At 45.7% G+C, this 24,445-nt stretch overlaps 1 protein-coding gene across 1 annotated transcript in view; it reads right to left on the reverse strand.

Moving 5' to 3' along the window:
- APCDD1 (APC down-regulated 1) overlaps positions 1 to 23,450 on the reverse strand; it is a 30,305-nt gene extending 6,855 nt beyond the window's left edge. Inside the window, exons 1-3 of the mRNA XM_036417521.2 lie at positions 23,012 to 23,450; positions 11,994 to 12,177; positions 8,920 to 9,451 (exon numbers count right to left, since the gene is read on the reverse strand). Of these exons, the coding sequence (XP_036273414.1) occupies positions 8,920 to 9,451; positions 11,994 to 12,177; positions 23,012 to 23,069 (774 nt within the window). The 5' untranslated portion in view covers positions 23,070 to 23,450. The remainder of the gene's footprint in view (positions 1 to 8,919; positions 9,452 to 11,993; positions 12,178 to 23,011) is intronic.
- Positions 23,451 to 24,445: the final 995 nt, after the last annotated feature.

Genomic DNA, 24,445 nt, shown 5'->3' on the forward strand with positions numbered 1-24,445 from the left:
CTCCACCTCCCCTCCCTCCTCTGGCCCACACTTGCTTTGCCACTTGCAATTTGGAAATTTAAAAACATCAGTGGAGACCACTTTATTTCTGGTCATTCTAAGAAGGCATGAGCCTTAATCTCTGAAAAGATTTGTTTCCTCCAGCACCAATTATCAACTCAGGAACTTCGCAGATCAGGAAAGGAATGGGTCTAGTCAGGGGAGCTGGGCTCAGCTGTCAGGCCCAGGCTATTCGAGGAAGGTGCCACGCCAGCATGGAAGCATCTGGTGTTCACGTGGTACTTTTGAAAACAACAGGGCACAGCCGAAACCGGTTTGGCTCAATGGATAGAGCGTCAGCTTGGGGACTGAAGGGTCCCGGGTTCGATTCCGGTCAAGGGCATGTACCTTGGTTGCGGGCATATCCCCAATAGGGGGTTGTGAAAGAGGCAGCTGATCGATGACTCTCTCTCATCGATGTTTCTAACTCTCTATCTCTCTCCCTTCCTCTCTGTACAAAATCAATAAAATATATTAAACAAGAAAAAAAGGAAAGAAAAGAAAAAAGAAAAGAAAAGAAAGAAAAGAAAACAACAGGGCACAGGTCTTGAGCTGAAGCGTTTCTCAGCAGAGAAGAGCAGATCAGGTAGTTTCGGGGAAACCTGCCATCCATCCATGCATCAGTTGGGTGTGTGAAGATTTAGGGAGGGAGTGAGGGACCTTTGGGTATTACTGGTCTTGCCAAATTCCTACACCAGTTAGTCTTTTTTTATTGTGGTAAAATAAACATCATGTAAAACCTACCAACTTCACATTTTATGTGTATGGTTCAGTGGTACAAGGTGCAATACCAACAGCATCCATCTCTAGAACTTCTCCACCTTTCCAAACAGAAACTCAGTATCCATAAACAGCAACCCTGCATTCTTGCCCCCGACCAGGCCTTGGTGAGCACCATTCTACTTCCTGTCTCTATGACTTTGACTACTCTAGGTACCTCATGTAAGTGAGATCACACAATATTTGTCCTTTTGTGATTGGCTTCTTTCACTAAGCATAATGTCCTCGAGGTTCATCCATGTTGCAGCCTATATCAGAATGCCCTTCCTTGTTAAGGCTGAACAGTATCCCATTGCATGTATAAGCCACATTTTGTTTATTCATTCATCTATTGGTGAATACATGGGTTGCTTTTAATTTGGGGCTGGTATAAATACTAATACTGTGAACATGGATAAACAATCTATTCCGAACCCTGCTTTTCATTCTTTTAAATATATACCCAGAAGTGGAATTGCTGGATCATGTGTGGTACTTCTATGTTGAACCTTTTGAGGACTCCCATACTGTTTTTCCATAGTAGCTGCACCATTTCCCCCAGCCATGAACCAGGGGTCTAATTTCTCTGCATTCTCACAAACAATTGTCATTTTTCTCTAATAGTCATTCTAGTGGGTATAAGGAGATATCACATTGTAGCTTTGATTTACATTTCCCTAATAATTAGCTATGTTGAGCATCTTTTCTTGTGCTTAGGGTCTATTTGTGTATCTTCTTTGGAGAAATTTCTTGCCATTTTCAATAGGATTTTTTCTTTTAGTTGACTAGTTGCATTTTAAAATAACTCTTTAGCTAATATTAAGGAATCAAAGATGTCATAAACAAGAGTGAATTCTGGCCCCACTGTGGTTACTGTCAACAAAGGGACAGGTTAGCCACAGTTGGATAAAGGGAATACCCTTCTGTTTTGTAGACAGATTGTTTTTAAAATGTATTCTCTTCATTTCTAGGATTGAATAAAACCCAAAATACCCACAGGAACAGCAAAGGGAAGCAGAAGTTAAAGTCTACATATTGCATTGAGCTCTAGTGTTTCTCTTTACCACGATGCTTTTTTTTTTTTTTAAATAGTAGTCTTCCAAGATTAATAAAAGGGAAGACTTTTTCAGCATGAGGAGTAATTTGTGCTATGAAATATTGTCTGCTTTATGAAGTGACTCTCTTTTATTGGACCACGTTCTAACAAATGACTTTCCTGTGAGAGCTTACTCTCCCAGGCTTCGCGATGAGGCGTCCACATCACTCCCCTCCCCTGAAGCTCAGAAAGGACTATTTTAAAGCCAGCATTTATGTACCCAGAAGCTCTGAAGATTAACGCAGTGACCAGAACGTGTTTCCTTGTAGCTATTCTTTACATCAATGATTAAAAAGCTTTAATTCCAAAAGGGAAGGGGAGAAAAAGATCCTTATACAAAGAATTTCTTGTGGGGAGAGGGGGAACCAAGCTCAATCTGAAAGTGAAAAGTCAACCTTAAACTTTATAAGTGAGCAATGTTCTAGGGAAAGAGTGGGGTTTCCCCTCATTCTCCTTTCGGACTCCTGCCCAGTGCCGTGGTCACGTATGTAATAACTGCAGCCTGCACGGACAGGGCATTTGATTCTGAGGAAGTTCAAGTACATCGCCTCCTTAAGCTTTACAACCTCCCAAAGAGGCCATAGGAACACTTTAAAGATGAGTCCACCAAGGCAGAGAGGGAGAATAACGTGGCTCAGATGACTTTATAAGGCAAAAGTAGAAAATGGAACATAATTTGGTCTTGGGGCTTGTTGAAAGCTACTACCCAGCCCCCGGCCGCCTCTGAGGCTGAACACATGTCTCAGTCCCTGGAAAAGGTCTTCTCTGGCCAATGGCTGACAGGGATTCTCCAGGCTTGCTCCCATTCCCCGCCAATATTTATTTCTGGAGAGTTGGTTTGTCAACATTTGCTGACAGTATCCACTTGTTTCCAGCGTCTTCCCAGAATGGAAGAAATTAGTTGATATGATTTTGTTGTGACTAGATCAACTAGAGAAGCAGGCTGAATAAAACACTTCTTGGACTAAACGTTTAGGTCAAGGAGAAGGAGAAATGGGAATAGATGATGAAAAGTCCCTTTCACAGAGTTTTGTTCCCTGGGATAATACATGAATACATGAATGTTTCTCAGGAAGAAGCCTACCTTGGCCAGTGGTTGATGTTGAAAACTTTTTTTTACCACTGCAATTTGCACTTCTTTGATTACATTGATTTTATTTAATTCCTACACATACATCCTTCCCAGATTCTCTCCATTTCATTATCCGTTTTCTAAGGCCAAGATCAACGTGCTCTCTTTTTTTCACATTTCCCATGACATCGAGGAGAGGGCAGTGCATATGACAAAGGTTCTGGACTGAGTGATTGACAGAAACATCTCGGTGGGTATTTAAAAATAGGAATAGAATAAGGCAGCATTATCACAGATCATGATAGAGGACTGGCCTGGTGGGGCATCTCTTGGGATGCTTTTCAGATGTAGGATCCTGAGAGTTTATGATCACAGGCTCATTTTGAGCCCTGAGGTGATAATGATGACTCTACTCTATGAAAGGAGCAAGATGAATAACCATGGCCATACACGTTGGGTCTCTTTAACTGTCGCTTGAAGGGTCACCGCTAGGACCAGGCAGTCTGTCTGTCCTGGGAAGCAATACCACATTCCCAGATACGGGTTTTCTAAGAAGTTTAGAACCTAAGAAGTCGGGTTCTTATTTTAAAAGAAATCAGAAAATCACAAAAGATAATTTTGCCTCCACCATGCCTATGCATATATATATACTATGTATAGTCTCAACAGCTACATAAGAAGAACCATAATACACAGGTTCTTTCATAGAAATAGCTTTAAAATTGTTTCAGAGGGAAAAAAAATTATTTTTACTTGTTCTTTTCTATTAATTTAAATTGATTTAAATATTAAAACAGACTCATTTTAATAATTACATTTGCTATAAATGCAGTGGCCTCACAGTCTGGCCCATTTCTCCTCACCCTCCCTCCCGGCAGCGTGCAGCTAGTTCTCCCACACAGTAGGCACTTAATACCAATTTTTCTGAACAGCTGACTTCCTGCTTGCTCAGGCTTCCATTCTGCCTTTCAGCTTTCTTGCCTTTTAAGGGATGAAATGTTTACCACTTGCATTGCCCCTGACAACAAATATTTCCTGATCTGCTAATTCCTTAAAAAAAAAAACAAAAAATAAAAACTTTGCATGCCTGTTTAGCTGCTGAAATACTGTAGAATCAAGAAACAAAGAAACTGTTTCTGCAATAATTGTGTATGTGAGCATCTGTACTGTGCAACAATGATGTGCCTCTTCATACCTGGTCCACATAAAATGCTCAGACGAGCAAGCCCTTCAGAGTCAAAACCCCATCATTCAACCTCAATTTCACATAACATGCAACATTTGCTGCCTTACAGTTAAAACACCCAGCCCCTCTGACAGTAAGGATAACTCAAACCCTTTAAGGTCATGACGCCCTAAACCTCCTGGTCTTGTCATCTACCACCTCTTCCATCTCCCATCCCCCATCCCTCACCCCCTCTGAATCCCTCTCCTTTCCCCCACACTGGCAGAAAGAGAAGGGACACACATTCTCCTATGAGCACCTGACACCTTCTGTTCTTGCTCACCCTCCCACCGGGAGCCACACCAGGCACATGGCTACGGAGAGGCCCCTTTCTGCTGCAGACCTGTCTCTTGGAGCGGGGTGGAGAAGTCTGCTGCCCCTGGCTACCTCATCCAAAGTCCCTCTGCTGTCACAGGTATTAGAAAGTCTCACAGTTCATCTGCATTTTTCACATACTCTGAAAGGCAAGATTCCTCAGAAACAGACGCTTGTTCGTTCGCAGCTAGTTTTACACAGGTTTCTCTAGAATTTCAAGAAAGTGCACAAGTAATGCCTTCTTCATTCACAGGGCCCAGCTCCTCTTGAAAACATTGGTGCTTTCTCCCTCCAATGTGCAGTCCCCCTGCTGTACGCGTGCTGGGGCAGAATGTTTAAGGTACACAGCTTGGGGAAAGCTGTCCGGTTTTCTGACAAACCCTTTGATTTACGACCCTGAGCCTAAGTCATGCAGGATTTTGGAGAAAGACCAACTCCGTTTGCTAACAAGTCTGATACGAGGCTTGGCATTGCCAACAACCGCAGCAATCGTTTGTTTTTCATTACCCTTTGATTCCACCACGGGGCAAAACGCACCTCCCTAACCCTTCCGAGGCACAAGACTCTCTCGGTAGAGGCGGCTTGGGTGTTAAACTCATTTCAGGCAAAGCACCTTCTCTCAGGGTTATTTTAGGTGGCCTTGACTTTCTAAAATGAAGAGTAGCAATTTCATCCTGAAAGAATCCTCTCCTCCCACACCTGATGTTCTTCAAACAATTTATTTGCCGAAGGACTCTGAGTCTCACAGAGAAGCTGTGTAAAGCTTAGAAAAACAAGATGATTTAAAGTTTCTATTTTTACGTGGTGTCCCGTTTCCAGAGGGGCTGAGACTAGTGGTTTGAAACTCAATTTAGCATTTAAACTAATTTCAGCCAGGTCTCCAGGGACCAGCAATTAGGGAAGGCAAGGAGTTCAAAGGTGGGGGAGGGGAAGGGGGTGCGTGTGGTCTTTCCGGATGCTCCTTCCCCACAGACCCAGGGGGCAGGGAGCACCTGGGGTGTTGCATTTGGTGTTTGGAAAGGCACCAAGGGCCAAGTCCATTTATTCCTTCTCATAGCTGTCCTGGGGAAGGATCTGAAAACTTCCTGAAGACTCTGCTGCACGCTGCAGGCCAACACGTACAATGCCAGGGACAACAAGAGAAGAAGGAGCTCTTTCAGCTCGCAGAGCCACGAGGGCCTCTGGGCCTGGTCTTCCAGGGACCCCTCCCCCAGCGGGCAGGCCTGGTGGTGGAGAGCGCATGCTGGGCCCTGGATGCCTGCCTGCATCCTCCTCCCAGCCCCTCTGCCATCCTCATCTGTGGCCACAGCACTCTGAGCCTTGGAGTCCGAGAGCTTTTGTAAATGTATTTTAATTTTGTGTGGTAATTGTATTTGGGTCATTTAAGATCAAGGCACAAATTTTAAAAGGTACAAAAGGGTTCCCTGAAGTAGCTGATTGTCCCAGCTACTCACTCTTCCTCCTCGGAAGCAATTCTTACCCTTCCTAAGAACCCTTCCAGAACACGAATTCCATTGGAAGCTTATCTTCTTCTTTTGTGGTTAGTTTTACCCAGTGGTAGCATATATTTATTTTAAATATTTTTTTTTATTGATTTCAGAGAGGAAGGGAGAGGGAGAAAGTGATAGAAACATCAGTGATGAGAGAAAATCATTGATAGGCGCCTCCTGCACAGCCCGTAATGCGGATCCAGCCTGCCATTTGGGCATGTGCCCTGACTGGGAATGGAACTGTGACCTCCTGGGCCATAGGTCGATTCTCAACCATTGAGCCACACCATCTGAGCAATGGTATAATACTTTTCATGCTATTCTGTACTTTTTTTCTTCTTTTTTACTTAGCAGTACATCTTGGATAATATCGAAGACCCTTAATATTTCTTGAATGAGGGGACAAAACAAAACAATAAAATGCTTCAACTTTTTTGTTTATAAAAATTCTGAGGTGGTCAGCCTTACAACTCTCACCTTAATTCTTCATGCCAATGTCAATAACTCACTTCCAGGACACTTTTCCTCCCAGAGCCACAACCGTATGCCTTTGCTCTCCCCACAACCAGGCTCCATTTAGTGAGATGCCAACCGGAGAGGCCCTGCCTCTGGAGCCAAGGCAGGGGGTGAGAGAGAGTCGCCTGCAGCTACAAGTCTTAGGAATACTGGCTTCACCTTCTAGGTTTTGGAAAGGGCCATGCCAACAGAAGGACTGTGGTAAGTTTGAGGGAGATGAGAAAGGGGTAAGAATACAAAATAGTTATAGTAATACTTCTGTTCTTAGAGTCCTAAAAAGAACTTAAGAGATCAAAGAGCGTATGTAGGCATCTGCAGGTGAGAAAATGGAATTGCAACCTGAGTGTGTGCATATGACCAGCCCAAGGTTAGGTACAGGGGTCCTGAATCCACCCAGGCAGCTCTGGGCTGTACCTTACCTCCTTGAGCAACTCAGCCTCCTTCCTCCTTTCTCAGCCCCTCGCCTCACTGCCCCCGAGTTGAGTTGTGGAGTTGTGGCTGTTTTGCTGCTCATTAGTGCCTCCCCTGCAGGGTGACGGGAATGAAAAGGACTCTGCTGGCTTAGCTGATCTCCCTAAAGGTTCAGAGTGAGACAGGCTGGCGTCCTTGGCTAGCAGGAGTTTTCTGAATTATCTGTGGACCATTTTTATTCATGACATTCTTACCTCCCATCACCAGAGATAATCTATAAGTTGGCTAGACTGAAGAAGCCAAATTTATGCATGAAAATCTCCTTTCCCAAAGATTTCAACGAAAGTGCTATTTAGCTGCAGCAGTCAACACCGACTCTGGATAATGCTACCAACCAGAAAGGTCCCGTGATGGAACTGGGAGCTCATTACTCCTCCATTCCCCCCCCCCCCAACTAGGCCCTCGCCCAGGTGCCACTCTGAGGAAGATTCTCCTCCTATGCCTTTGCACCCATGGGCGGAACCCTTCCCCACCTCACCCATCCCAAAAGGACGTCTGAAGTGGGCATGACGGTGCCCTCTTGCTCGCTGCCCTAGCTCACCTTCTCTGCCTCAGTGCCTCTGGCCCTTCATGGACCTGACTCCTGCTCTCCACCAGAACTACCCCGAGGCATCGAGGCATCGTGAGCCGTGCTGGTGAGCTACCTGAGAGCACAGAACCCGGGGAGCGCTGGGTCTGATGCCCACTGCCCTCCATCGCCCTCACCTCACACAGGAGACCTGCCTTGACCAGCGTCCAGAGGAAGCAGCCTCTGCCAGCTGGGCTTCCTCAGCGGATGTCCCACCATTCTGATACGGGGGGACTTTCAGCACAGGAGCTCACGACAGCACAGCTAAAAAGACAACACTGAGTGGTTTTGGCAGGATCTCTCTACTAGTCATGAATGAGTTCAAAGGACTACGAAGAAAAAGAGAGTTTTTTAAAAAATGAATACACTGCCAAACCTAAGTCCAAGGAGACCCTGCAGTTAGAATTGCTGATCTAGGGAAAACGGCCTGCCACCCTGACCCTCTCTGATCGGAGCCCCACACGCCCCCTCCCCCCTCCCGGCCTGGAGCTTCCCTAACTTCCGAATGGAAACACTCGAGTTCCACGAATTCTGAGCCCCCAGGAAGAAAATGCTTTGTGAATTCCACATAGAGTTATTGGACGATCACTCAAGAAAAGAACAGTGTAAGGTTGTCATTGTTTCCTACCCCTACCCAACCCCCATCCTCCCTTTTGATCACAGTAACTTTAATTTAATTTAGTCAAGTGTGGGGTCTGGAGAAGGAGGTATGGGTTCAAGTTCCCCTGAAACTTACTGGGTGACCTGGGGCAGGAGGCTAAACCCTGGAACCTTAGCTGCCTCTTCTGCTATGAGGGTGCTAAGACCTGCCCCAGAGGGCTGCTGGGAAGTCTGAAAGCTGCCATGGGGTTGGGAGATCTTCACAGGGTCTACAGACCAGAGCACACAATACAGTCCCGCTCCGAGGGGCCTCCTGCCTCCCCCAGGGCTGGGATCCCCTCTTCTGTCTTCCCACGTGTGGTTAGAAGGTCTCCATGTTGCCTTCATGCTTTCCTTTTTTAATCACCCAACTCCAGAGAATGTTTCCAGAGAATTCAAGTTGAGAGGAACCTCTGGACCCTACCACACAACCACTCAAGACCCTACTACACCACCAATCCTAAGAACCACTACCCACATCAAATATGAAACTCGAGGCCTCACATCACAGAACACATTGGTGGCTGACCCAGGTCTCCGGACGCTGTCTATGTGTCCCTGTCCCAGAAGTCCTCTGAGATCCCTCTCAATTCCCACCACTACCTCCATCATGGCTCAGCTCTCTCTCACTCTCTCTGTCTCTCTGCCATGGGGTCCCTCCGACCCCATGGACACAACACACCTCATTTTGCTTCCCTGCAGGCCCTGAGACAGTCCACTTCGGGGTACCTTAGCATTCTGCAGCGGGGGCTGGTAGCTGGACGGCCGGTAGAAGGTCCTCTGGGCGGCGTCGGTGTGGATGTCGCCGAGGAAGAGCTCCTCCACCAGGCGGTCCAGGTGGTGCTGCAGGTACTGCTTCTCCACGCGGAGGAGCTGCAGCTCGTGCATGGCGAAGTTCACGGCCCTGGTGCACTCGCAGCCGTCCTCCTCCTGCAGCAGGTCGTAGGCCACGTCCTGCACCCAGGCGCCCCCGGCGGGGACGAAACCGGGGCATGTGTGGTTGACCAGCTGGCTGAGCCTCTCGGCCACGGCCTCCGTGTGGGAGATGACCTGTACGCTGTGCAGCTGGTAGTCGGCCTCTGTGCCCCCGCGGATGATCCAGGAGGCCTGGCGCAGGCGGATCTTGCCCCGGATGATGAGCGTGTAGGTGGGGCTGGTGCAGCGGTTGCCGCCATAGTAGAACTGGTAGGCCTTGAAGGTGTTGTTGTGGTAGAACCTGTAAGACCGTGTGATGAACTCTGGGCCTGACCTCACTTCACAGCTGGGGACGAAAAGAGAAAGGAAGACTTTATTTGAGCCCAAAGGCACGAGGTAGAGATTCCTTACAGTGTTAAGGTTCATTGTAGAGGTACAGTAATAACAACATGCTTACACGCTCCTAAGTCCTGTATAGGTACCAGTTCACAAAGTCCTCACAATAGCTTACGAGTTCGGCAGGCATTATTATTGCCCATATTTTACAGATGGGGAAGCAGAGGCACAAGCAATGAAGAAGCATGGCCAGGGTCATTAAGCAGCCAGCACCAGAGCCAGAGGGTGAGCCAGGGCAACCCAGCCCCGCGCTATGCGTCTACTCTACAGCACAAAGCCTCTGTTTCACTTTACGAACAAGCCAGGAGAGTAGAAACCTGCCATCAGCAGTTCCACCCATAGGCCCAACTGATAGAAACGTCTCCCTTGCTGGTAGGAAGAAGGGAAAACAGTGTATTTCTGGCTGATAGAAGTTCCCTATGCGAGTTCAAAATGCCTGAATTCTGATTCATGGAGTTTGTCTACAGCAGGCAGGGGCTACATGTCCACTGTCCTGCAACAGAGTCTAGTCTTGGGGAGGAGTCACTTAAAGGCAATCAGAAATCCACCCTCCCAGCCAGTCAAAATCAATGTCCCCCTAGAAAGATAAAGAGGCAATTAGTAAAATAAAGCTAACATAACAGAAGTAATAAAAGTTCCTTTTGTTTTGCAGGTGTTGACAGAAAATGTATTTTGCTGTGGCATGAGATAAATGCTAGATTCCTTGGCCAGAAATACTTGGACTGGGTCAACAAGAGCACAAATGGCTCAGCAGGTTTTTTTGGGTTTGTTTTTTAATTTCTTTCTTGATTAAGGTGTTACATTTGTGTCCTTATTCCCCCATTACCCCCCTGTTGTTTGTGTCCAGCAGGTTTTAACTTAGGTACATTTCTCCTCCAGAGAAAGAGGAGTTTAATATGAGCAGCGATTAATGTCCCTTGAGGTTTAGCTAAGAAGATCACTTATTTTTAGTATTTTATTTAAGCACTGATAATCTGCTGATTTGGCCACTGGATTTCAGCACATGTCAAATCTGTCCACCTCTCTGTCCACCCCACCGCCATCCTTAACCTACGCCTCCTTCATCTCTAGCGGGCACTGCTGCAAGTCTTTTCATTGGTCATCCCCAAATCACGCTTTCTACCATCCATGTGCCACATGGCAGCCTGAGTGCCAGAGCTGGGTCATGTCTGAAGCATGGCCCTTGTTGAAAACGTATCAGTGACTTTTCATTCTCTTAGATTCAAAGCTAAATTCACAGAGGAGTCCTGGCTTCCAGGTACCTTGGGAGCCAAACCCGCCCTCCTGGACAGCCTTCTTTGGAGCTGTTCTCCTTTGTGTACACGCCCCAGCCACAGGGCTCTGCACCATTGCTTTCTCCACCCAGGCTCTGCTAGTTCTTCCAGATGGTGAGCCCCTCCCCTAGTCTTTGCGTGGCCAACCACATCTCAGCTCAAGTGTCCTCTTCTTTGCTAACCTTTCCTGACCCCACCCGTCCTAAAATAGGGCCCCTGGTATTCTCCTGTGGCACCTGTTGTTTTTTCCCCCCCCGCATCAAAGTACTTCTTTGTGTGTTTATTTGTAAAATTCTTGAAGACAGGGGCCATGTTTACTGGTTTCACTGTTATAAACACAAAGTCTAGAATAATACTTGGCACACAGTAATTATTTGTATACTCAGTAAATATTTGATAAAGAAAATAATAAATTTTTGAAAAAGAATATCACATTAACATTGTTTGTGCAGATATTTATCATGTATTTATTTTGAGAAACCCCATTTATTTAATGGGAAAAATAACCTCTGGGTCTTCATCATCTTATAAATTTCCTTTTTCTTCTGCATATTTATTTGATCCCTCCCCAAGGTATGCAGAGGCTGCAGGGGAGAAGTGATCAGATCCCAGAGTTAGCCTTGTTAATTCTCAACAATTTAAAGGGTAGGAGAAAAACTGCAGGTCTGCCACTAGGCTATTTTTAAAAGCTCTAATGGCAGATAAGCCGGAGCTCAAACTGGGATAAATCTCAGCTCCGCAGCCCGGAAAAGAATCCAAGAACTCCAGCCGGCCTCGTCGAGGTAGCTTGAGAGCCTTTTAACGTACTCTTAGAACCCTAAAGCCGTCTATTAAATTACCAGAATATGGCTGGAATATTTAGACCATCAGAAACGTGCAAGTCATGTTTCAGGGTTGGGGAAACACAGACTCCTAATTTCACTTGCTAATGGTTTCTTTTTATACAGGAGTGGTCCCACCGATTCTGTAAACAAGGACCTATTCACTCACACCCTGTGGTGCAATACCATCTCTTGGCTTGAGCTGCTATTTCTGCAGCACTCAGCTCTGTTTCTTTACCAACCAGAGTTTCAAATCATTGTTTGGCTCTTAGAATGTAGACAACACCTGAATCACTGTACATGATTTAAAGTCTATATGCATCCGAGTCTGAGGAACCTTAAGAAGGGCTTCCCATAGAAGGGTGCTCCCGGATCCCTCCTGCCCCGGCCCGCTTACCCAGTGGACACCCAGTGGCCTTCGATCGCCGGTGGCATCTGCACGGTGATCCTTGCACCATTGTGGAGGTGTTTGAGCATGTGATGACACTGGGATTCCTTAAACGCCCTCCAGGCACTTTTCTCTAAGGACCTCGGATGCGATCTGCTATCTGGATGAAGGAGGGCAGAACCCTCTCCCAGCCCTGAAAAAGAATAGCGGGAGTTAGCGGAAAGGTGGGTAACAGCAGATGTGCATCAAGGCCGAAGACCCACCTCTGTGACAGGAAAATCACTGCCAGTGGGAAACACACACCTACCCTAACCCCACTAAGATTTCTCACTGCCTCTGCTTTCAGAAATACACAGTCCAAAGTGGGAAGTGTCCTGGAGATAATTTCCTAGGGGAGAAACCTGAGGTCCATGGTGATCATGAGCATGGACTTGCATGAGGTCACTTGGATGGCTTCTAGCACAGCCTGAGCTCCGATCCATGCATCTATGAAATAACAAAAGGTCATGCCTCTACATGGGCAGTTGTGCAGTGCTGACAAACAAATGCCACTGGCCATGCAGAGGGGAGAAATGGGCATGTTCTGGAGACTCCAAAGAGGAGGAGATGGCGCTGAAGGGAGAGGTGAGAGAGGGGTCCTCAGGAAGGGTGACATGTCAGTGGCACATTTAGGTGAGGAAGGGGGAGAGTGAGGAGACCAGCCTCAGTGAAAAGGGATTTTGATGGAAAAAGGCCCATGGAACAGCTCCCCAAACTCCTAACTGTGATCTGCTCCCTCATGTGGCTCCCATCTGCTCCCATCAGGGCATGCGTCTTCTGGTTTCTCGATCTCCAAATGGATGCCCTGTCAGTGGAGCAAGTCATAAACCTGCCCTACAATGGAGGCATGACATTCCCCCCAATATCCTCCAAGTCGGGCCCCGTCTCACCCCCACAAAATTGGTGACTAGATACACAATAGAGTTAAAAAATTAAGAGTGATTACAAGAAGGCTGCACATTTTTATTTCCCAGAGGAAAAGGAATACTAGGCCTAAGTTCATCTGCAACATAAGTAGTTTATACTACAAACAGTAGTAAGCTCTCACCAGTCTAGTGTTGAGAATAAAGCAATAAAAACAAATGGAGTTATAATCTGAAAGCCCACTGTTTCCTTTGAGATTCACTCCTGAAGGAGTTAACAACTCGATAGGTCTTTATTATGGATCTACATTTTTAGCACTGAGTTAGCAAATAATACACTAGTTAAACATATGTACAAAAATAAAACTTAAATGTAAGCAAAATAGATGAAATGCATCCATTACCATGCTACCTATGAGGAGGCAATTATATTCACCTGAATAATTTCAAAAAGTAACCATGGTTTATCACAGATATTCTGAAAATGAAAAGTTAGACCCAGAATACAGCGATTTATACCAACATGAAAATCTACTGGAGAAACTCAGACCTGCCGGTTGATAATATGCAAACATTTATAAAATATGCAGAGATTTGCCAAGATTCAGAGGGTTGATCCGAATGTTGACTTCTATCAAAGGTCTTTTGAAAAGTCTCATCAAAAGCACTGAGAAGATAAGTTTATACAGGGGCAATCTTGGGTTCTTCCTCTGAGTAAAATGCTCCCCTAGGGTGGAACAGCAACCTTGACTGTTCTCAAAGAGCTTAAATGAAGTGAAAGGCAATGAGGCAATGATATTATGGGTATGATTCAACTAAATGAAAATTGTAAAAGGAGATTGGAAAACCACACGATGGTAAGGACGCTGCCCCGTCAGACCTATGGCACTGCACCAGGTGGAAATCCAGGGATGAACTACTCGCCATCCTACCGTATCAGCTGTCCATACCGTATCTTCTGAACAAGTATTTATCATGGTTTCCAATGTGATCCCTATTTGCCTGACACCTGTGTGGATCTCTCAGTTAACTCTGAACTAGAGAGAAAGACACAACTCACTGGACCTCCACCAACCCCAAATAATTATCTTGATGATAGGAACCACTTCCTGAATTCCTTGTTAGGCAATCAAGAAATAAAACATAATACAACATGCTGTCTGGTAATCAATTATGATACAGCTAACAAAGAAGATTTTAATTCAAGTCATGAGGCACTGGGAGTTGAGGAAGGTTCTCCTTAAAATATGACACTAAACATTCAGTAAAAGATGCCATCAACTCACTATCAACCAAGCTATGTGCTAAAAATTGATTTGTAAAACGCTTTACACCCTGCAAACGTTTTCCTATGAAGATAAAAAGCCTGGAGGATAGTGGATATGGGTGAAATCTCCAGAGCTAGGCTGATTGAGTTAAAAACTGGATGTGCCAGTTTTTAACGAATTTCATCCAACACAAGGCTTTCATGATAGTTAAGATACACCGTTATTTTATTACAAGGCAAGAGCACTTGTGTTTAAATGATGACACAATGCCTTAACAGTCTTGAGATATCCATGAGTTAGCATAGCATATTTCTTTTACCTGTTCAAAAAGATGTGGCAATCTCCCGCCTTTAGTTGCATGGCTTCATGTGTAACAGGTAATCCCTTTGCTTTGCACCTATCTCAATAACACAACACAAACACATCCTCGTCTTTCTGTAGATATCTCTTTCTAAGCAAAATATTGTTGCTCTGTGAGAAAATATTGAAGTTCTTCCTCCAGTGATCAATATTTGCTTCACTAATGTCAAACAACACTCTACTGCTCTGTCAAGAGGCCTGTCTTCCCTGGCTGGTGTGGCTCAGTTGGTTGGAGCATCACCCCATGAACCGAAGGGTCACCGGTTCAATTCCCAGTCAGGGCACATTGCCAGGTTGTGGGTTTGATCCCCAGTCCAGGAGTGTACAGGAGGCAACATATCCTCAGGTAAGGATTAACAAAAGAGGCCTGTCTGATATTCACAGTAATTTTTCTTCTGTGCTGAGAGTGTAATTTATAAGGATTATAGGGGGGAGGGGGGAACTAGCATGCTTGGCTCAAATGTTTACTCTATTTTCAAAACCAGCCTATTTGCCACTAAACTCAAGATACAGGTACCAAGGATGCACAGGAAGTTAGTGTTATAATGACATCTGTGGATGTGATGAGCAGCTGTGTCCAGGCAAAGACAGTGTTATCCTCTCATAACTGCTGTCTGCAGGCTAACGGAGACTGAAACCACACTGACCACTGCAAAGATCTTCAAATATATATTTGATGATCTTACTACTGATGAAATACACTGTTAGTACTGTGCCATTAAATTAACCTTTCCAAGCTTCAATCTGCTCATCTGCAAAGAGGAGATGACACTACCCATCTCTTAGAGTTGGTTTCTTTTCTTTAACACAGGGCCTGGCACAGAGTTCTCATTAAATGCTAGCTACTTTAATTTTAAATAATAATAAGCTCTTAGACCGCTCTCAGAAAGTCCTCCCTTGCTAATATTACAGGTAAAATGATGGTGAAAGTCATCCAGAGCCAGACTCACTCTGACTCTGGGAAGGACAGAGTGCTCAGAGTAAAGACTCGGGGCACTCAGGCACAGCTAACCGATGCAGAAGAGGGTAGGACTCAAAGTGCTGATTTCTGTGGTTGTTGACAAGTTCCACTCAGTTTAACGAATACCTACTCACTGTTACTCAACATGGTTTAGAGGCCATAGCCATAAAGGAGAATACATTTTTCTTATTCTTTGAAGCTCTTAAGGTCTCACTGGCCTAGATGTCAGAGAATAGAGGTAGAGATGATGAAGGAGGCTCTGCCTAATCACAGTATTTGGTTCTTGAAAATTCTGTCATTGTATGTTGAATGCAGCTGACAAGATGATCTTTCTCAGTTGACTGGGGTTCTTAAGTGGCTCCAGGTTCTTAGGAACATCCCTGCCCAAAGGACAGAACTTTAGACACAGAGGTACTGGAGTGAACATGGTAACAGCTCTGTGTAAACCATGAAGGGGTTTCCCCCTCCCCTTGTTTTTCCTATAAGACAAGAGTGAGAAAGCGTGTGTGTTATTTGGTTAATTGAGGATTCTAAATGTTTTGGCTAATTGAGAAGACTAATTAATTGGGTTCCCATTCATTAAGATTTTGCTGTAAATTAATCCAAGGGAAAAAAGTTTCTCTAAGAATTAAACTACAATACAACCATAAAGTAAAAAAGTAGCTATGAGTTTTCAGTCTTCAAGGTAGCTTTGGATTACATCATCTGATATGTACCCTTTTTCCTATATAAAGTAATAATTATAATAATGGTGATAACTAAAGTTTGTAAACACCTATAATCCACTTTATGCATATGTTGTCTCATTTGCCAAATGATGTTTACTATACAGGTAAAGAAAGGAGTAAGTGGAGAACCACATTTTATTGTCACGTGTTTCACAAAGAGCTAGTCCATGATGCCAGCTACACTGGAAGCTCTCCTTAGCACTGTTCCTCATCCAGTGGAATTGTGAATCTGGAGGTTATCAAAACGCTTCACTATAAAATGGTCTCCAGCATCAGGGTCCATGACCTGGGCCCAGAAGAAGCTATTACGTACCACAAATACTATGACAAGTGTAGGAGAAAAAGAGTAGACTCTGGAAGGAAATTGTCCACCTGTTGCAAACAAATTAACTCCTGAAGACTTCAGGGTACAATTTCATTGATTACCACTTCCAGAGAACTGAATGAGATCCTGGGGTTCTGGAGTGTTTATTCACGTGCACACATGTGTGCACCTGTTTGAGTATGTGTGTGTATGTGTGTGCGTGCGCCTATGTGTGTGTATTCATGCATGTGTGTGTGTGTATGCATGAGTGATTTACTCCAAGGAATAAATTACTCCACAACAATAATTGTAAATGACTGTAGAATGATCTTAATTATTGTCATCAATGCAATAGTCTACTCTTCTGAGAGCAAAAAATCCCAATGCTATCAAATAAGAAAACAGATTTCCTGAAAGAAAGGAAGCATGGGGTTGACCATTTCTGCAGAGATTTACATCCTAAATACAAAGCTTCTGTGACCAGCTAACTGAATTGGTCAGATTATGCATTCAGAAAGCAGTCCTTAGCAGTTTACACAGGGGCAAAGATAGGGCTTCTCCTGCAGGCCTCAGTAGTGAAGCTTATTTCTAAACCCATGGTGCCTTCCTTCACAGAGCAACCCAGGCCAATGATGGGGCCACTCAGAAGGGTGAAGGGGTACAGTGACTGCTTGCCTTTTGAAAGTCAATATTCATTCATTCAATAAAGAGTTGAGAGACTACTATGTGTGAGGTTATCTTTTAGGCATGGACCATTGTTTTTTAACATGGGAGAGGAAAAAGTACAGACAGAATATATTCCATACCCACATTCCCGATTTTTCTAGATATATTCTTTAGTTTTTCACCTGCCTATCTAGATTAGAACCAAAAGTTCCAAATCAAATGGTTACATATAATGAAATGTAAAATTAGTTGGGAAGGAAACAATTTTCAAGCACACTTTGAAAACTAACCTTTGATTGGATTAGTGTCTTTATAAGTACTTTAATGCTTAAAAAAAAACACACACACCAACTAAAAAGGCTAAGAATAATATCAAAATAATAACAACAGTTGTCTCTGGGTAGAGGGTTTTAAATGATCATTTTCTTGCTCACTTTGCATGTTTCTGTATTTTATATAATGTGACATGCAGTCCTTTGATAATCAGAGTGAGAAAATATTCTCAAGTTAGAACTGGTGTGATACCTCAAAACTTGAAGCAGATAAAATGAGACTGATTAGATTAAATGCAGGTAATTGCTTAGCCATGAAATTGCCCTGCCCAATTAAATAAGCAGTCATTACAGTAAATGTGTGCTTTGAAGTGGATACTGCTAGATAAACTCCAGCACAGCTTTTCATGTTGGGGAATAAAAGCATGTATGTATCACAGACTTACTGGATTTTACTACCATATGGGTACCTGTGCTTAACAAGCTCTTATTTTTATGTCAATTATTATTATTATTAGTAGTAGTAGTAGTAGTAGTAGTAGTAGATAGAAGCAAAGAGAGCTGGTTTTGCAATCTTTAAAACTTCATATCTAAAGGAGAAGTATAATGAAATCAAGATTTCAAATTCCTGGCTCCATTTGACTTTAGTTGAGCACCATGTAATTTTCTATGTCTTTTTCTTCTAATGCATGTCCCCAGGTTAGACATCAGGGTTGGACCATCATTTGCTGAATTTACCATTTTGGGGTCTGTAGCTCACTACTGCTGCCACACCCATGATCTTCAGCACAGTTGTGTGCATATGGCGTGTGTGTGTGTGTGTGTGTGTGGTGTGCTGGGACTCCCAGAGGAGAAAAGGCTGCAGCCAATGGTAGCGCCATCCTCCCAGCTCTGGGGCTCTGCAATAGGTCTTCTTCCTCACCCCTAGATATTCTGCAGGATTCTTCAGGAAAGGGGGACTGCTCCTCCTCACAACCCCTGTCCCTGGCAAGCAGTGACACGTGGCACATAGTAGGGCAGCTGAATGATCTGGAAAACCTTCGAGAACAGAATACCGTTAATTATTTTGGAGTGACATCATATCCCTTTTCCACCTAGATACCTATCATGTGACTTTCCAGAATAGTTTTATTCCCAGATTGAAAAGAACTGAACGACCTTGACAGAGTGAGAAGTCACAATTGGACAATGCTGGCAGAATTTTCACTGAAATTTCCTCTGTCATCACTTCGACTCTATAGGCAGAGTCTATCGACCTGCCCTGCTATGTAAGCTTTCAGTAGAGGTACACAATCACTAATCTATCATTTTTATGTTTCTAGTCTTAAACATTTTATGCTTTACTTTAATTGATTACATAAAGTTTGTAACCTGTTCCTAAACAATATGCAATTACACAGCTCTATTACCCACTCATGTTTAGTTCTTTTATCATTTAGGTAGAAAAAGAATGAACATGGCAGCAGGCCAGTGTGGCTCAGTTGGTTGAATGCTATCCCATGTGCCAGGGGGTCGCGGTTTCAATTCCGGTCAGGGGACAATACCAGGTTTGGTCTCTATCCCCAGGGGGGCAGGGGAGGGGGCAGTGCAGGAGGCAACCATTCACAGTTTCTCTCATTGATATTTCTATCTCTCTCTCCACCTCCCTTCCTCTCTCTATAAAATCAATAAAAACATTTTTTTAAAAAAAAGAATGAACATGGCGATTATAGATCTGTTTAACCATATGTTTGAAGCAAGTCAATTTATTTCACAAAATAATATTTAACATTTGCTAAGAACATTGCCCTGCTATGAAAAGATGAGTTATATTCCCTTTTAACATTTCATTTATGACTAAGCGGTGAAAGGAGCAGAAAAGACAATGTTTTCATATTTATAAGAGCTATCTACAGTAAAATGGCATTTCTAAGATTTTTTTTTTTACCCTACTTAAAATATTTCCTCACTGCCAAAACCGGTTTGGCTCAGTGGATAGAGCGTCAGCCTGCAGACTGAAGGGTCCCAGGTTTGATTCCAGTCAAGGGCATGTACATTAGTTGTGGGCACATCCCCAGTAGGGGGTGTGCAGGAGGCAGCTGATCAATGTTTCTCTCTCATCAATGTTTCAAGCTTTCTATCCCTCTTCCTTCCTCTCTGTAAAAAGTCAATAAAATATATATTTAAAATATTTCCTCACATTTTGTTGGGTAAGCTATCAGTTGTTAATATATAGTTTTTTTTTTGTTTTTTTTTTTAAATTGAGAGAATATATGCTTAAATAAAAGGGCCTAGCTAAAAAATGTCTTCACCTTTCAGAAAAGCCAATGAATTTTTCAAAAGTAAACAGCAGTGGGGAATAAGAACATCTCTGTCAACATCAGCTCCAAAACTTAAAATCAAAGAGGATTATCACTTTGCTCTACATTAAAGCGCCATTTATTCTGGAATACCTCATGCTAATCGGTGTTTTTGGAAGTGAATGATTTTCATGGCTTTTCATCTAAGCAAAGAAAACAGTGATAATGGACATCTTCCAGCTGCATACCTTCACGACAGCCAATAGTTTTATTTGGATTAAGAAATGCAATTGTTTTTAGAAGTGGAGGGAGAGGAACATAACACTGACATGTATACTTTTATGCCATCAAATTTGGAACTTGAGTTTGCACGACATTTCCAGTTTAAAAAAAAAAAAAAAAAAAAGCAGCAAAAATAAGCAATGGACTTTAGTCTTACCAGAGCTTAATTTTCTCACCAACAGGACCTAAAGGTGATTTATAACTTGCAATTAGTTGAAATAAAGGTAACCAAAAAAGAAAAAGAAGATTGAATGCCAAATCTAATAGCATCCTCACACAGAATCTTCATGAAGGCCTGTGTACTTTTTAACTACACTAATGTGACTTATCAATGTAACAATGTCTAATGATGTCTAAAACTAAATTTATGAATGTTTGTCACAGATTATTTATAATCACAGAAGTATGTTTTTGCCTACTTATCATGCCATTAATAGATAAAAGGTGTCCCATGGTTAGCAAAATAAAATGCTTTTTCATCAGAAATCATTAAGCCATTTTAAGGAGATTTGAGGTAATTTCTTCAGACTCATAATGTCTACTAAAATATGTGATCCAGCACCATCTGTTACTACAGAATTTTAAATGCTTGCAAAACCCCCAACTACAGTACGACACAGCCATTCTCTTAGGTTAGGCTAATACCCACTTTTTGTCAAAACTACTTCAAATCAGGCACAAAAAAGGGGAGGGGGGAGAATACCCAATTCTTTCCTGGTGTTTTCCTTTTCCTAATGAGTTATGACAAGCCTTTCTTACATCCTGAGGATTTATACATTGAACTACAACCCCCTGTTTATTTTCTTCCTTAGAGTCGGACATTCTCTGCAGGATCTAACTAGATCCTTTGGGGAACTTCAATATTAATAACTTTGTCATAGTAGATTCACTTTAAAATGGGGATAACTTTTTGTAGGTTATCCATGTCATCCAAATTAAACTTGGCAGACCTTTGTTTTTTAATCTTTTATCCTCTCTGTCATACGCACACATGCACATAGTGTGCGCACACGTGTGCATATACACACAAGGTCTGGCCCCACAGTCCTCCAGAATCTGGAGTTCAGACTGTTCTCCCAGCATAGGGCACAGCTGGGTCTGGGTAATCCCCGATCCCAAGGATTCAAGCCAACTCAGACTCAAATTTGGAGGTGTGGGGCTCTCCCCGGACCTCACCATGGACATACTTGGGCTCTTATGACCTGCCAGCTATTAAAATCCCAGCTGGGTAGAACAGGGAAGGAAGTATAATTACAACCCCCGTCTCTCAGAGGCGGGAGAACAAGATCAGAATGAACTGGCCCAGGTTGCCTCTCTGAGGATGGCTTTTGTACTTCAAAAGTCAATGTTTCATGCAAAAAATAAATAAATAAATAAAATAAAAAAATCTGCTTTTGACAAATGTTAAGTAATTTTTCATTTTAAAGCCATTTCACCATACTATCTCTTTTCTGCACAGATATTACAACAGATTTTTAAAAAGAGAACAATTTTCTCTGTTTCATCTCCCTCACCCTCTTTTTTTTTCCTGGTGTGTGTGGCAGCTGCTGTTTGATCTGTTCATTGGCTCTGATTTGTTTCATGTTTCAGCCAAAGATGAAAACTACTCTGTAATTCCAAGCAGATGGGCCTAGGAGTGCAACCCTGTAATTATACCTTCTCTCTCTGGCCCTCGATTTGCAAGCCTTCCACCCTGACTTTTAAAGTCTGGGAATCACCAGAGTGCAGAATACACCTTGGCGGTCAAGCAGGTCTGGCCCAGCCCCACATGTTTGCAAGGCCTGTGGACTGCACCGCCCAAGCCCCCTGCCCCAAGCAGGACTCCAGAAAAAAAAAAAAAAAAAAAAAAAAAAAAAAAAAAAAAAAAAAAAAGAAAAAGAAAGAAAGAAAAAAAAGAAACAAAAAACAGCCAGGGAAAGCGTGCAGGTTAACCTTCCTAGGCCTTCTAGTGTGGTCACAGCCTGCTGGGCAGTGCTCCCTACAATGAGCTCCATCCATCCATCCATCCGCTGTGGGTCCTACTCAGAAATGTCCTTGTCCTGGAGGGTGCTGAAGGGATCTGCAGAGGTTGGGGGCGGCTGTGGGGGGCACTGAGGACTGAGAGCCACGCTCGTGGTGGAGACACTCCGCCGCACAGTCAGGTGTCCCCGCGGAGGGAAGCTGGCTCAGGACCTCTGCATCAGCACCCTGTGTTCTGAGGGTCAAACACCAGGCTAGCCCACAACCTGCCTTGGCGGCTCCCAGGCAAGTGTGTTCTTTTTCTCGGAGCCATCCCTGGAACGCTTTTAAGGCGCTGATGTTCTCTGGGTAAGAGTTTACTAGAGCTCCTGAGAAAAATGTGGCACATGGATGGAGCAACAGCCACAAAACGATCAAGCCGCGGCATGACGGGGGGGAAAGGAGTCAGGTCCCGGTGAACTTAGGAGACTGGTTTTCATTAGTACCCCTTGGCCATCAGCAGGCTCCCTGCGCCTGGAGGCTGCGTCCGGTCTACTGGGGAGAGAACCCCATCACCAGCCTTTCAGAAAAACACTAGTCCTAGGAAGGGACCCAGAAACCCCGCGCGCGAGCTGTTTTTCTGCTTCAATGATCCCAGTTTCTCTTCGGGAAAAAGCGTGGACCCCATCAAGAGCCCGTCCTGCACTGACACTTTGGAAACAAGATCGCGGAGCCTGCGATTTCATGACAGCCTACAGCTTGGAAATCCAGCAGTGGATAAAAGTTTTCCCGGGGGCTGGAGGCAGCCGATGGAGGAGATAAAAAGTCCGTCTGGTGTGGGAGGCTCTGCGCGCTTCCAGAAAGAACAGACGCCCGGGCTCCGGGCGCTGCCGGGGGAGAGGGGCGCGCAGCCTGGGAACCGGGCGAGGAGGCAGCGGGGCTGCGCGGGGACCGGAGCCGCCGCGCTGGATTCAGGCTCCGCGGGGGGATGTCTGCGGCTCGCGGGGCTCCCACCCCCGGGCTCCGGCGGGCCATCCGTGGCCACCCGCCTCCTCCCCGGAACTCACCGTGGAGTAGGAGGGCCGGGAACAGGCAGGTGAGCAGGAGGCGGCACAGACAGGACATCTCCAGTCCTCCTCCGGGACCCCCGGCGCACCCCGAACCGCTCGAGCCGCTAGGCGTCCGGGGCCCCTGCCTCCAACCCGGGAAGACGGCAGCGAGCGGGGCGAGTGCTGGGGGGCGCGGGGACACCGGGGCGGACCGGCTCCTCCGCCCCAGCCTGCGGGCGGCCGGGCCAGGCCGGCGATCAGGCGGCCGCGGCGCGGGGCCCCATCCCCGGGGGTCGCGGCGCGGGGGACGCGCTCCCTCGGCGCCGGCGGGCCCCGCGCGCCCGGCCCGACCGTGTCCGCGCTCCGGGTCCCTCCGCGCCCGGCCCCGCCGCGTCCCGCCCCGGCCGCCGCCGCCGCGCGCGCCTCTCCGAGCTGCCGGGGCCGCCACTGCCGCCGCGGCCGCAGCGCCGCTGCTTCATATTTCCCCGGCGCCGCCGGCGGGGCGGCCGGGCCGCGGGGCGGAGGAGGGGCCGGGGGAGGGGTCGGGAGGGAGGCGACGGGGGAGGCGACGCCGCGCCACCGCCCCCTGGGCCGCCCGCCGCGGGGGGATGGGGGCGCGGAGACTTGAAAAGGCGCGTCGGGCACCGCCTCTCCCTCCCTGGCCAGCCTCCTCCCTCCACCCCCTACTCCCCCCTCTCATCTTCCCCTCCCCTCCTTCTCTCTCTCCTGCCTCTTCTCCCGCGCTCCTCCTCCCCATCCAAGGCCTCCTTCCCTCCGCCCCCTATCCCTCCGCCCACCTCATTCCGGACCCCTCTGCTCCTCAAAGTGCCCCTCTCCTGCCCCCCGGCTCCGCGCAACCTTTTCCCTCCTCCTCCCCAGCTGCCCACTCCTTGGGAGCTTCCTTCTGCTAAGGGCTGACAGCCTTGGCACCGCCTGGAGGGGGACAATGTGCCCTCATCTCCTGGCCTCCACTCCAGGCAGCTTGGGACCCTTTCTGTTCCCTCAACTGGGAATGGGCGCGCCACCTGTGGAAGGTGCTCCAGAGGGAGGGTGGGGCGCCCCCCGCTGCGAGTCTCAAGTGGGGTCTGAGAAAAGCTGGGTTGCAAAGATTGGGGTGAGAGAGAAGAGAAAGAAGAGAAGAGAGAAGAGAGAAGAAAGAGAGAAGAGGGAAGAGGGAAGAGGGAAGAGGGAAGAGGGAAGAGGGAAGAGGGAAGAGGGAAGAGGGAAGAGAAGGGAAGAGAGAAGAGAAGAGAAGAGAAGAGAAGAGAAGAGAAGAGAAGAGAAGAGAAGAGAAGAGAAGAAGAAGAAGAAGAAGAAGAAGAAGAAGAAGAAGAAGAAGAAGAAGAAGAAGAAGATTATGAAAGAGAAGTGTTGAGTCCTGGACAATTGCTCAGGGTGGGGATGCCGCAGTGCCTTGCTCCCTCAGTAGGGCAGCGCTTGTTGTAACTGAAA

Source organism: Pipistrellus kuhlii, unplaced genomic scaffold (genome assembly GCF_014108245.1).
Source record: "Pipistrellus kuhlii isolate mPipKuh1 unplaced genomic scaffold, mPipKuh1.p scaffold_m20_p_6, whole genome shotgun sequence".
Classification (NCBI taxonomy): Eukaryota; Metazoa; Chordata; class Mammalia; order Chiroptera; family Vespertilionidae; genus Pipistrellus; species Pipistrellus kuhlii.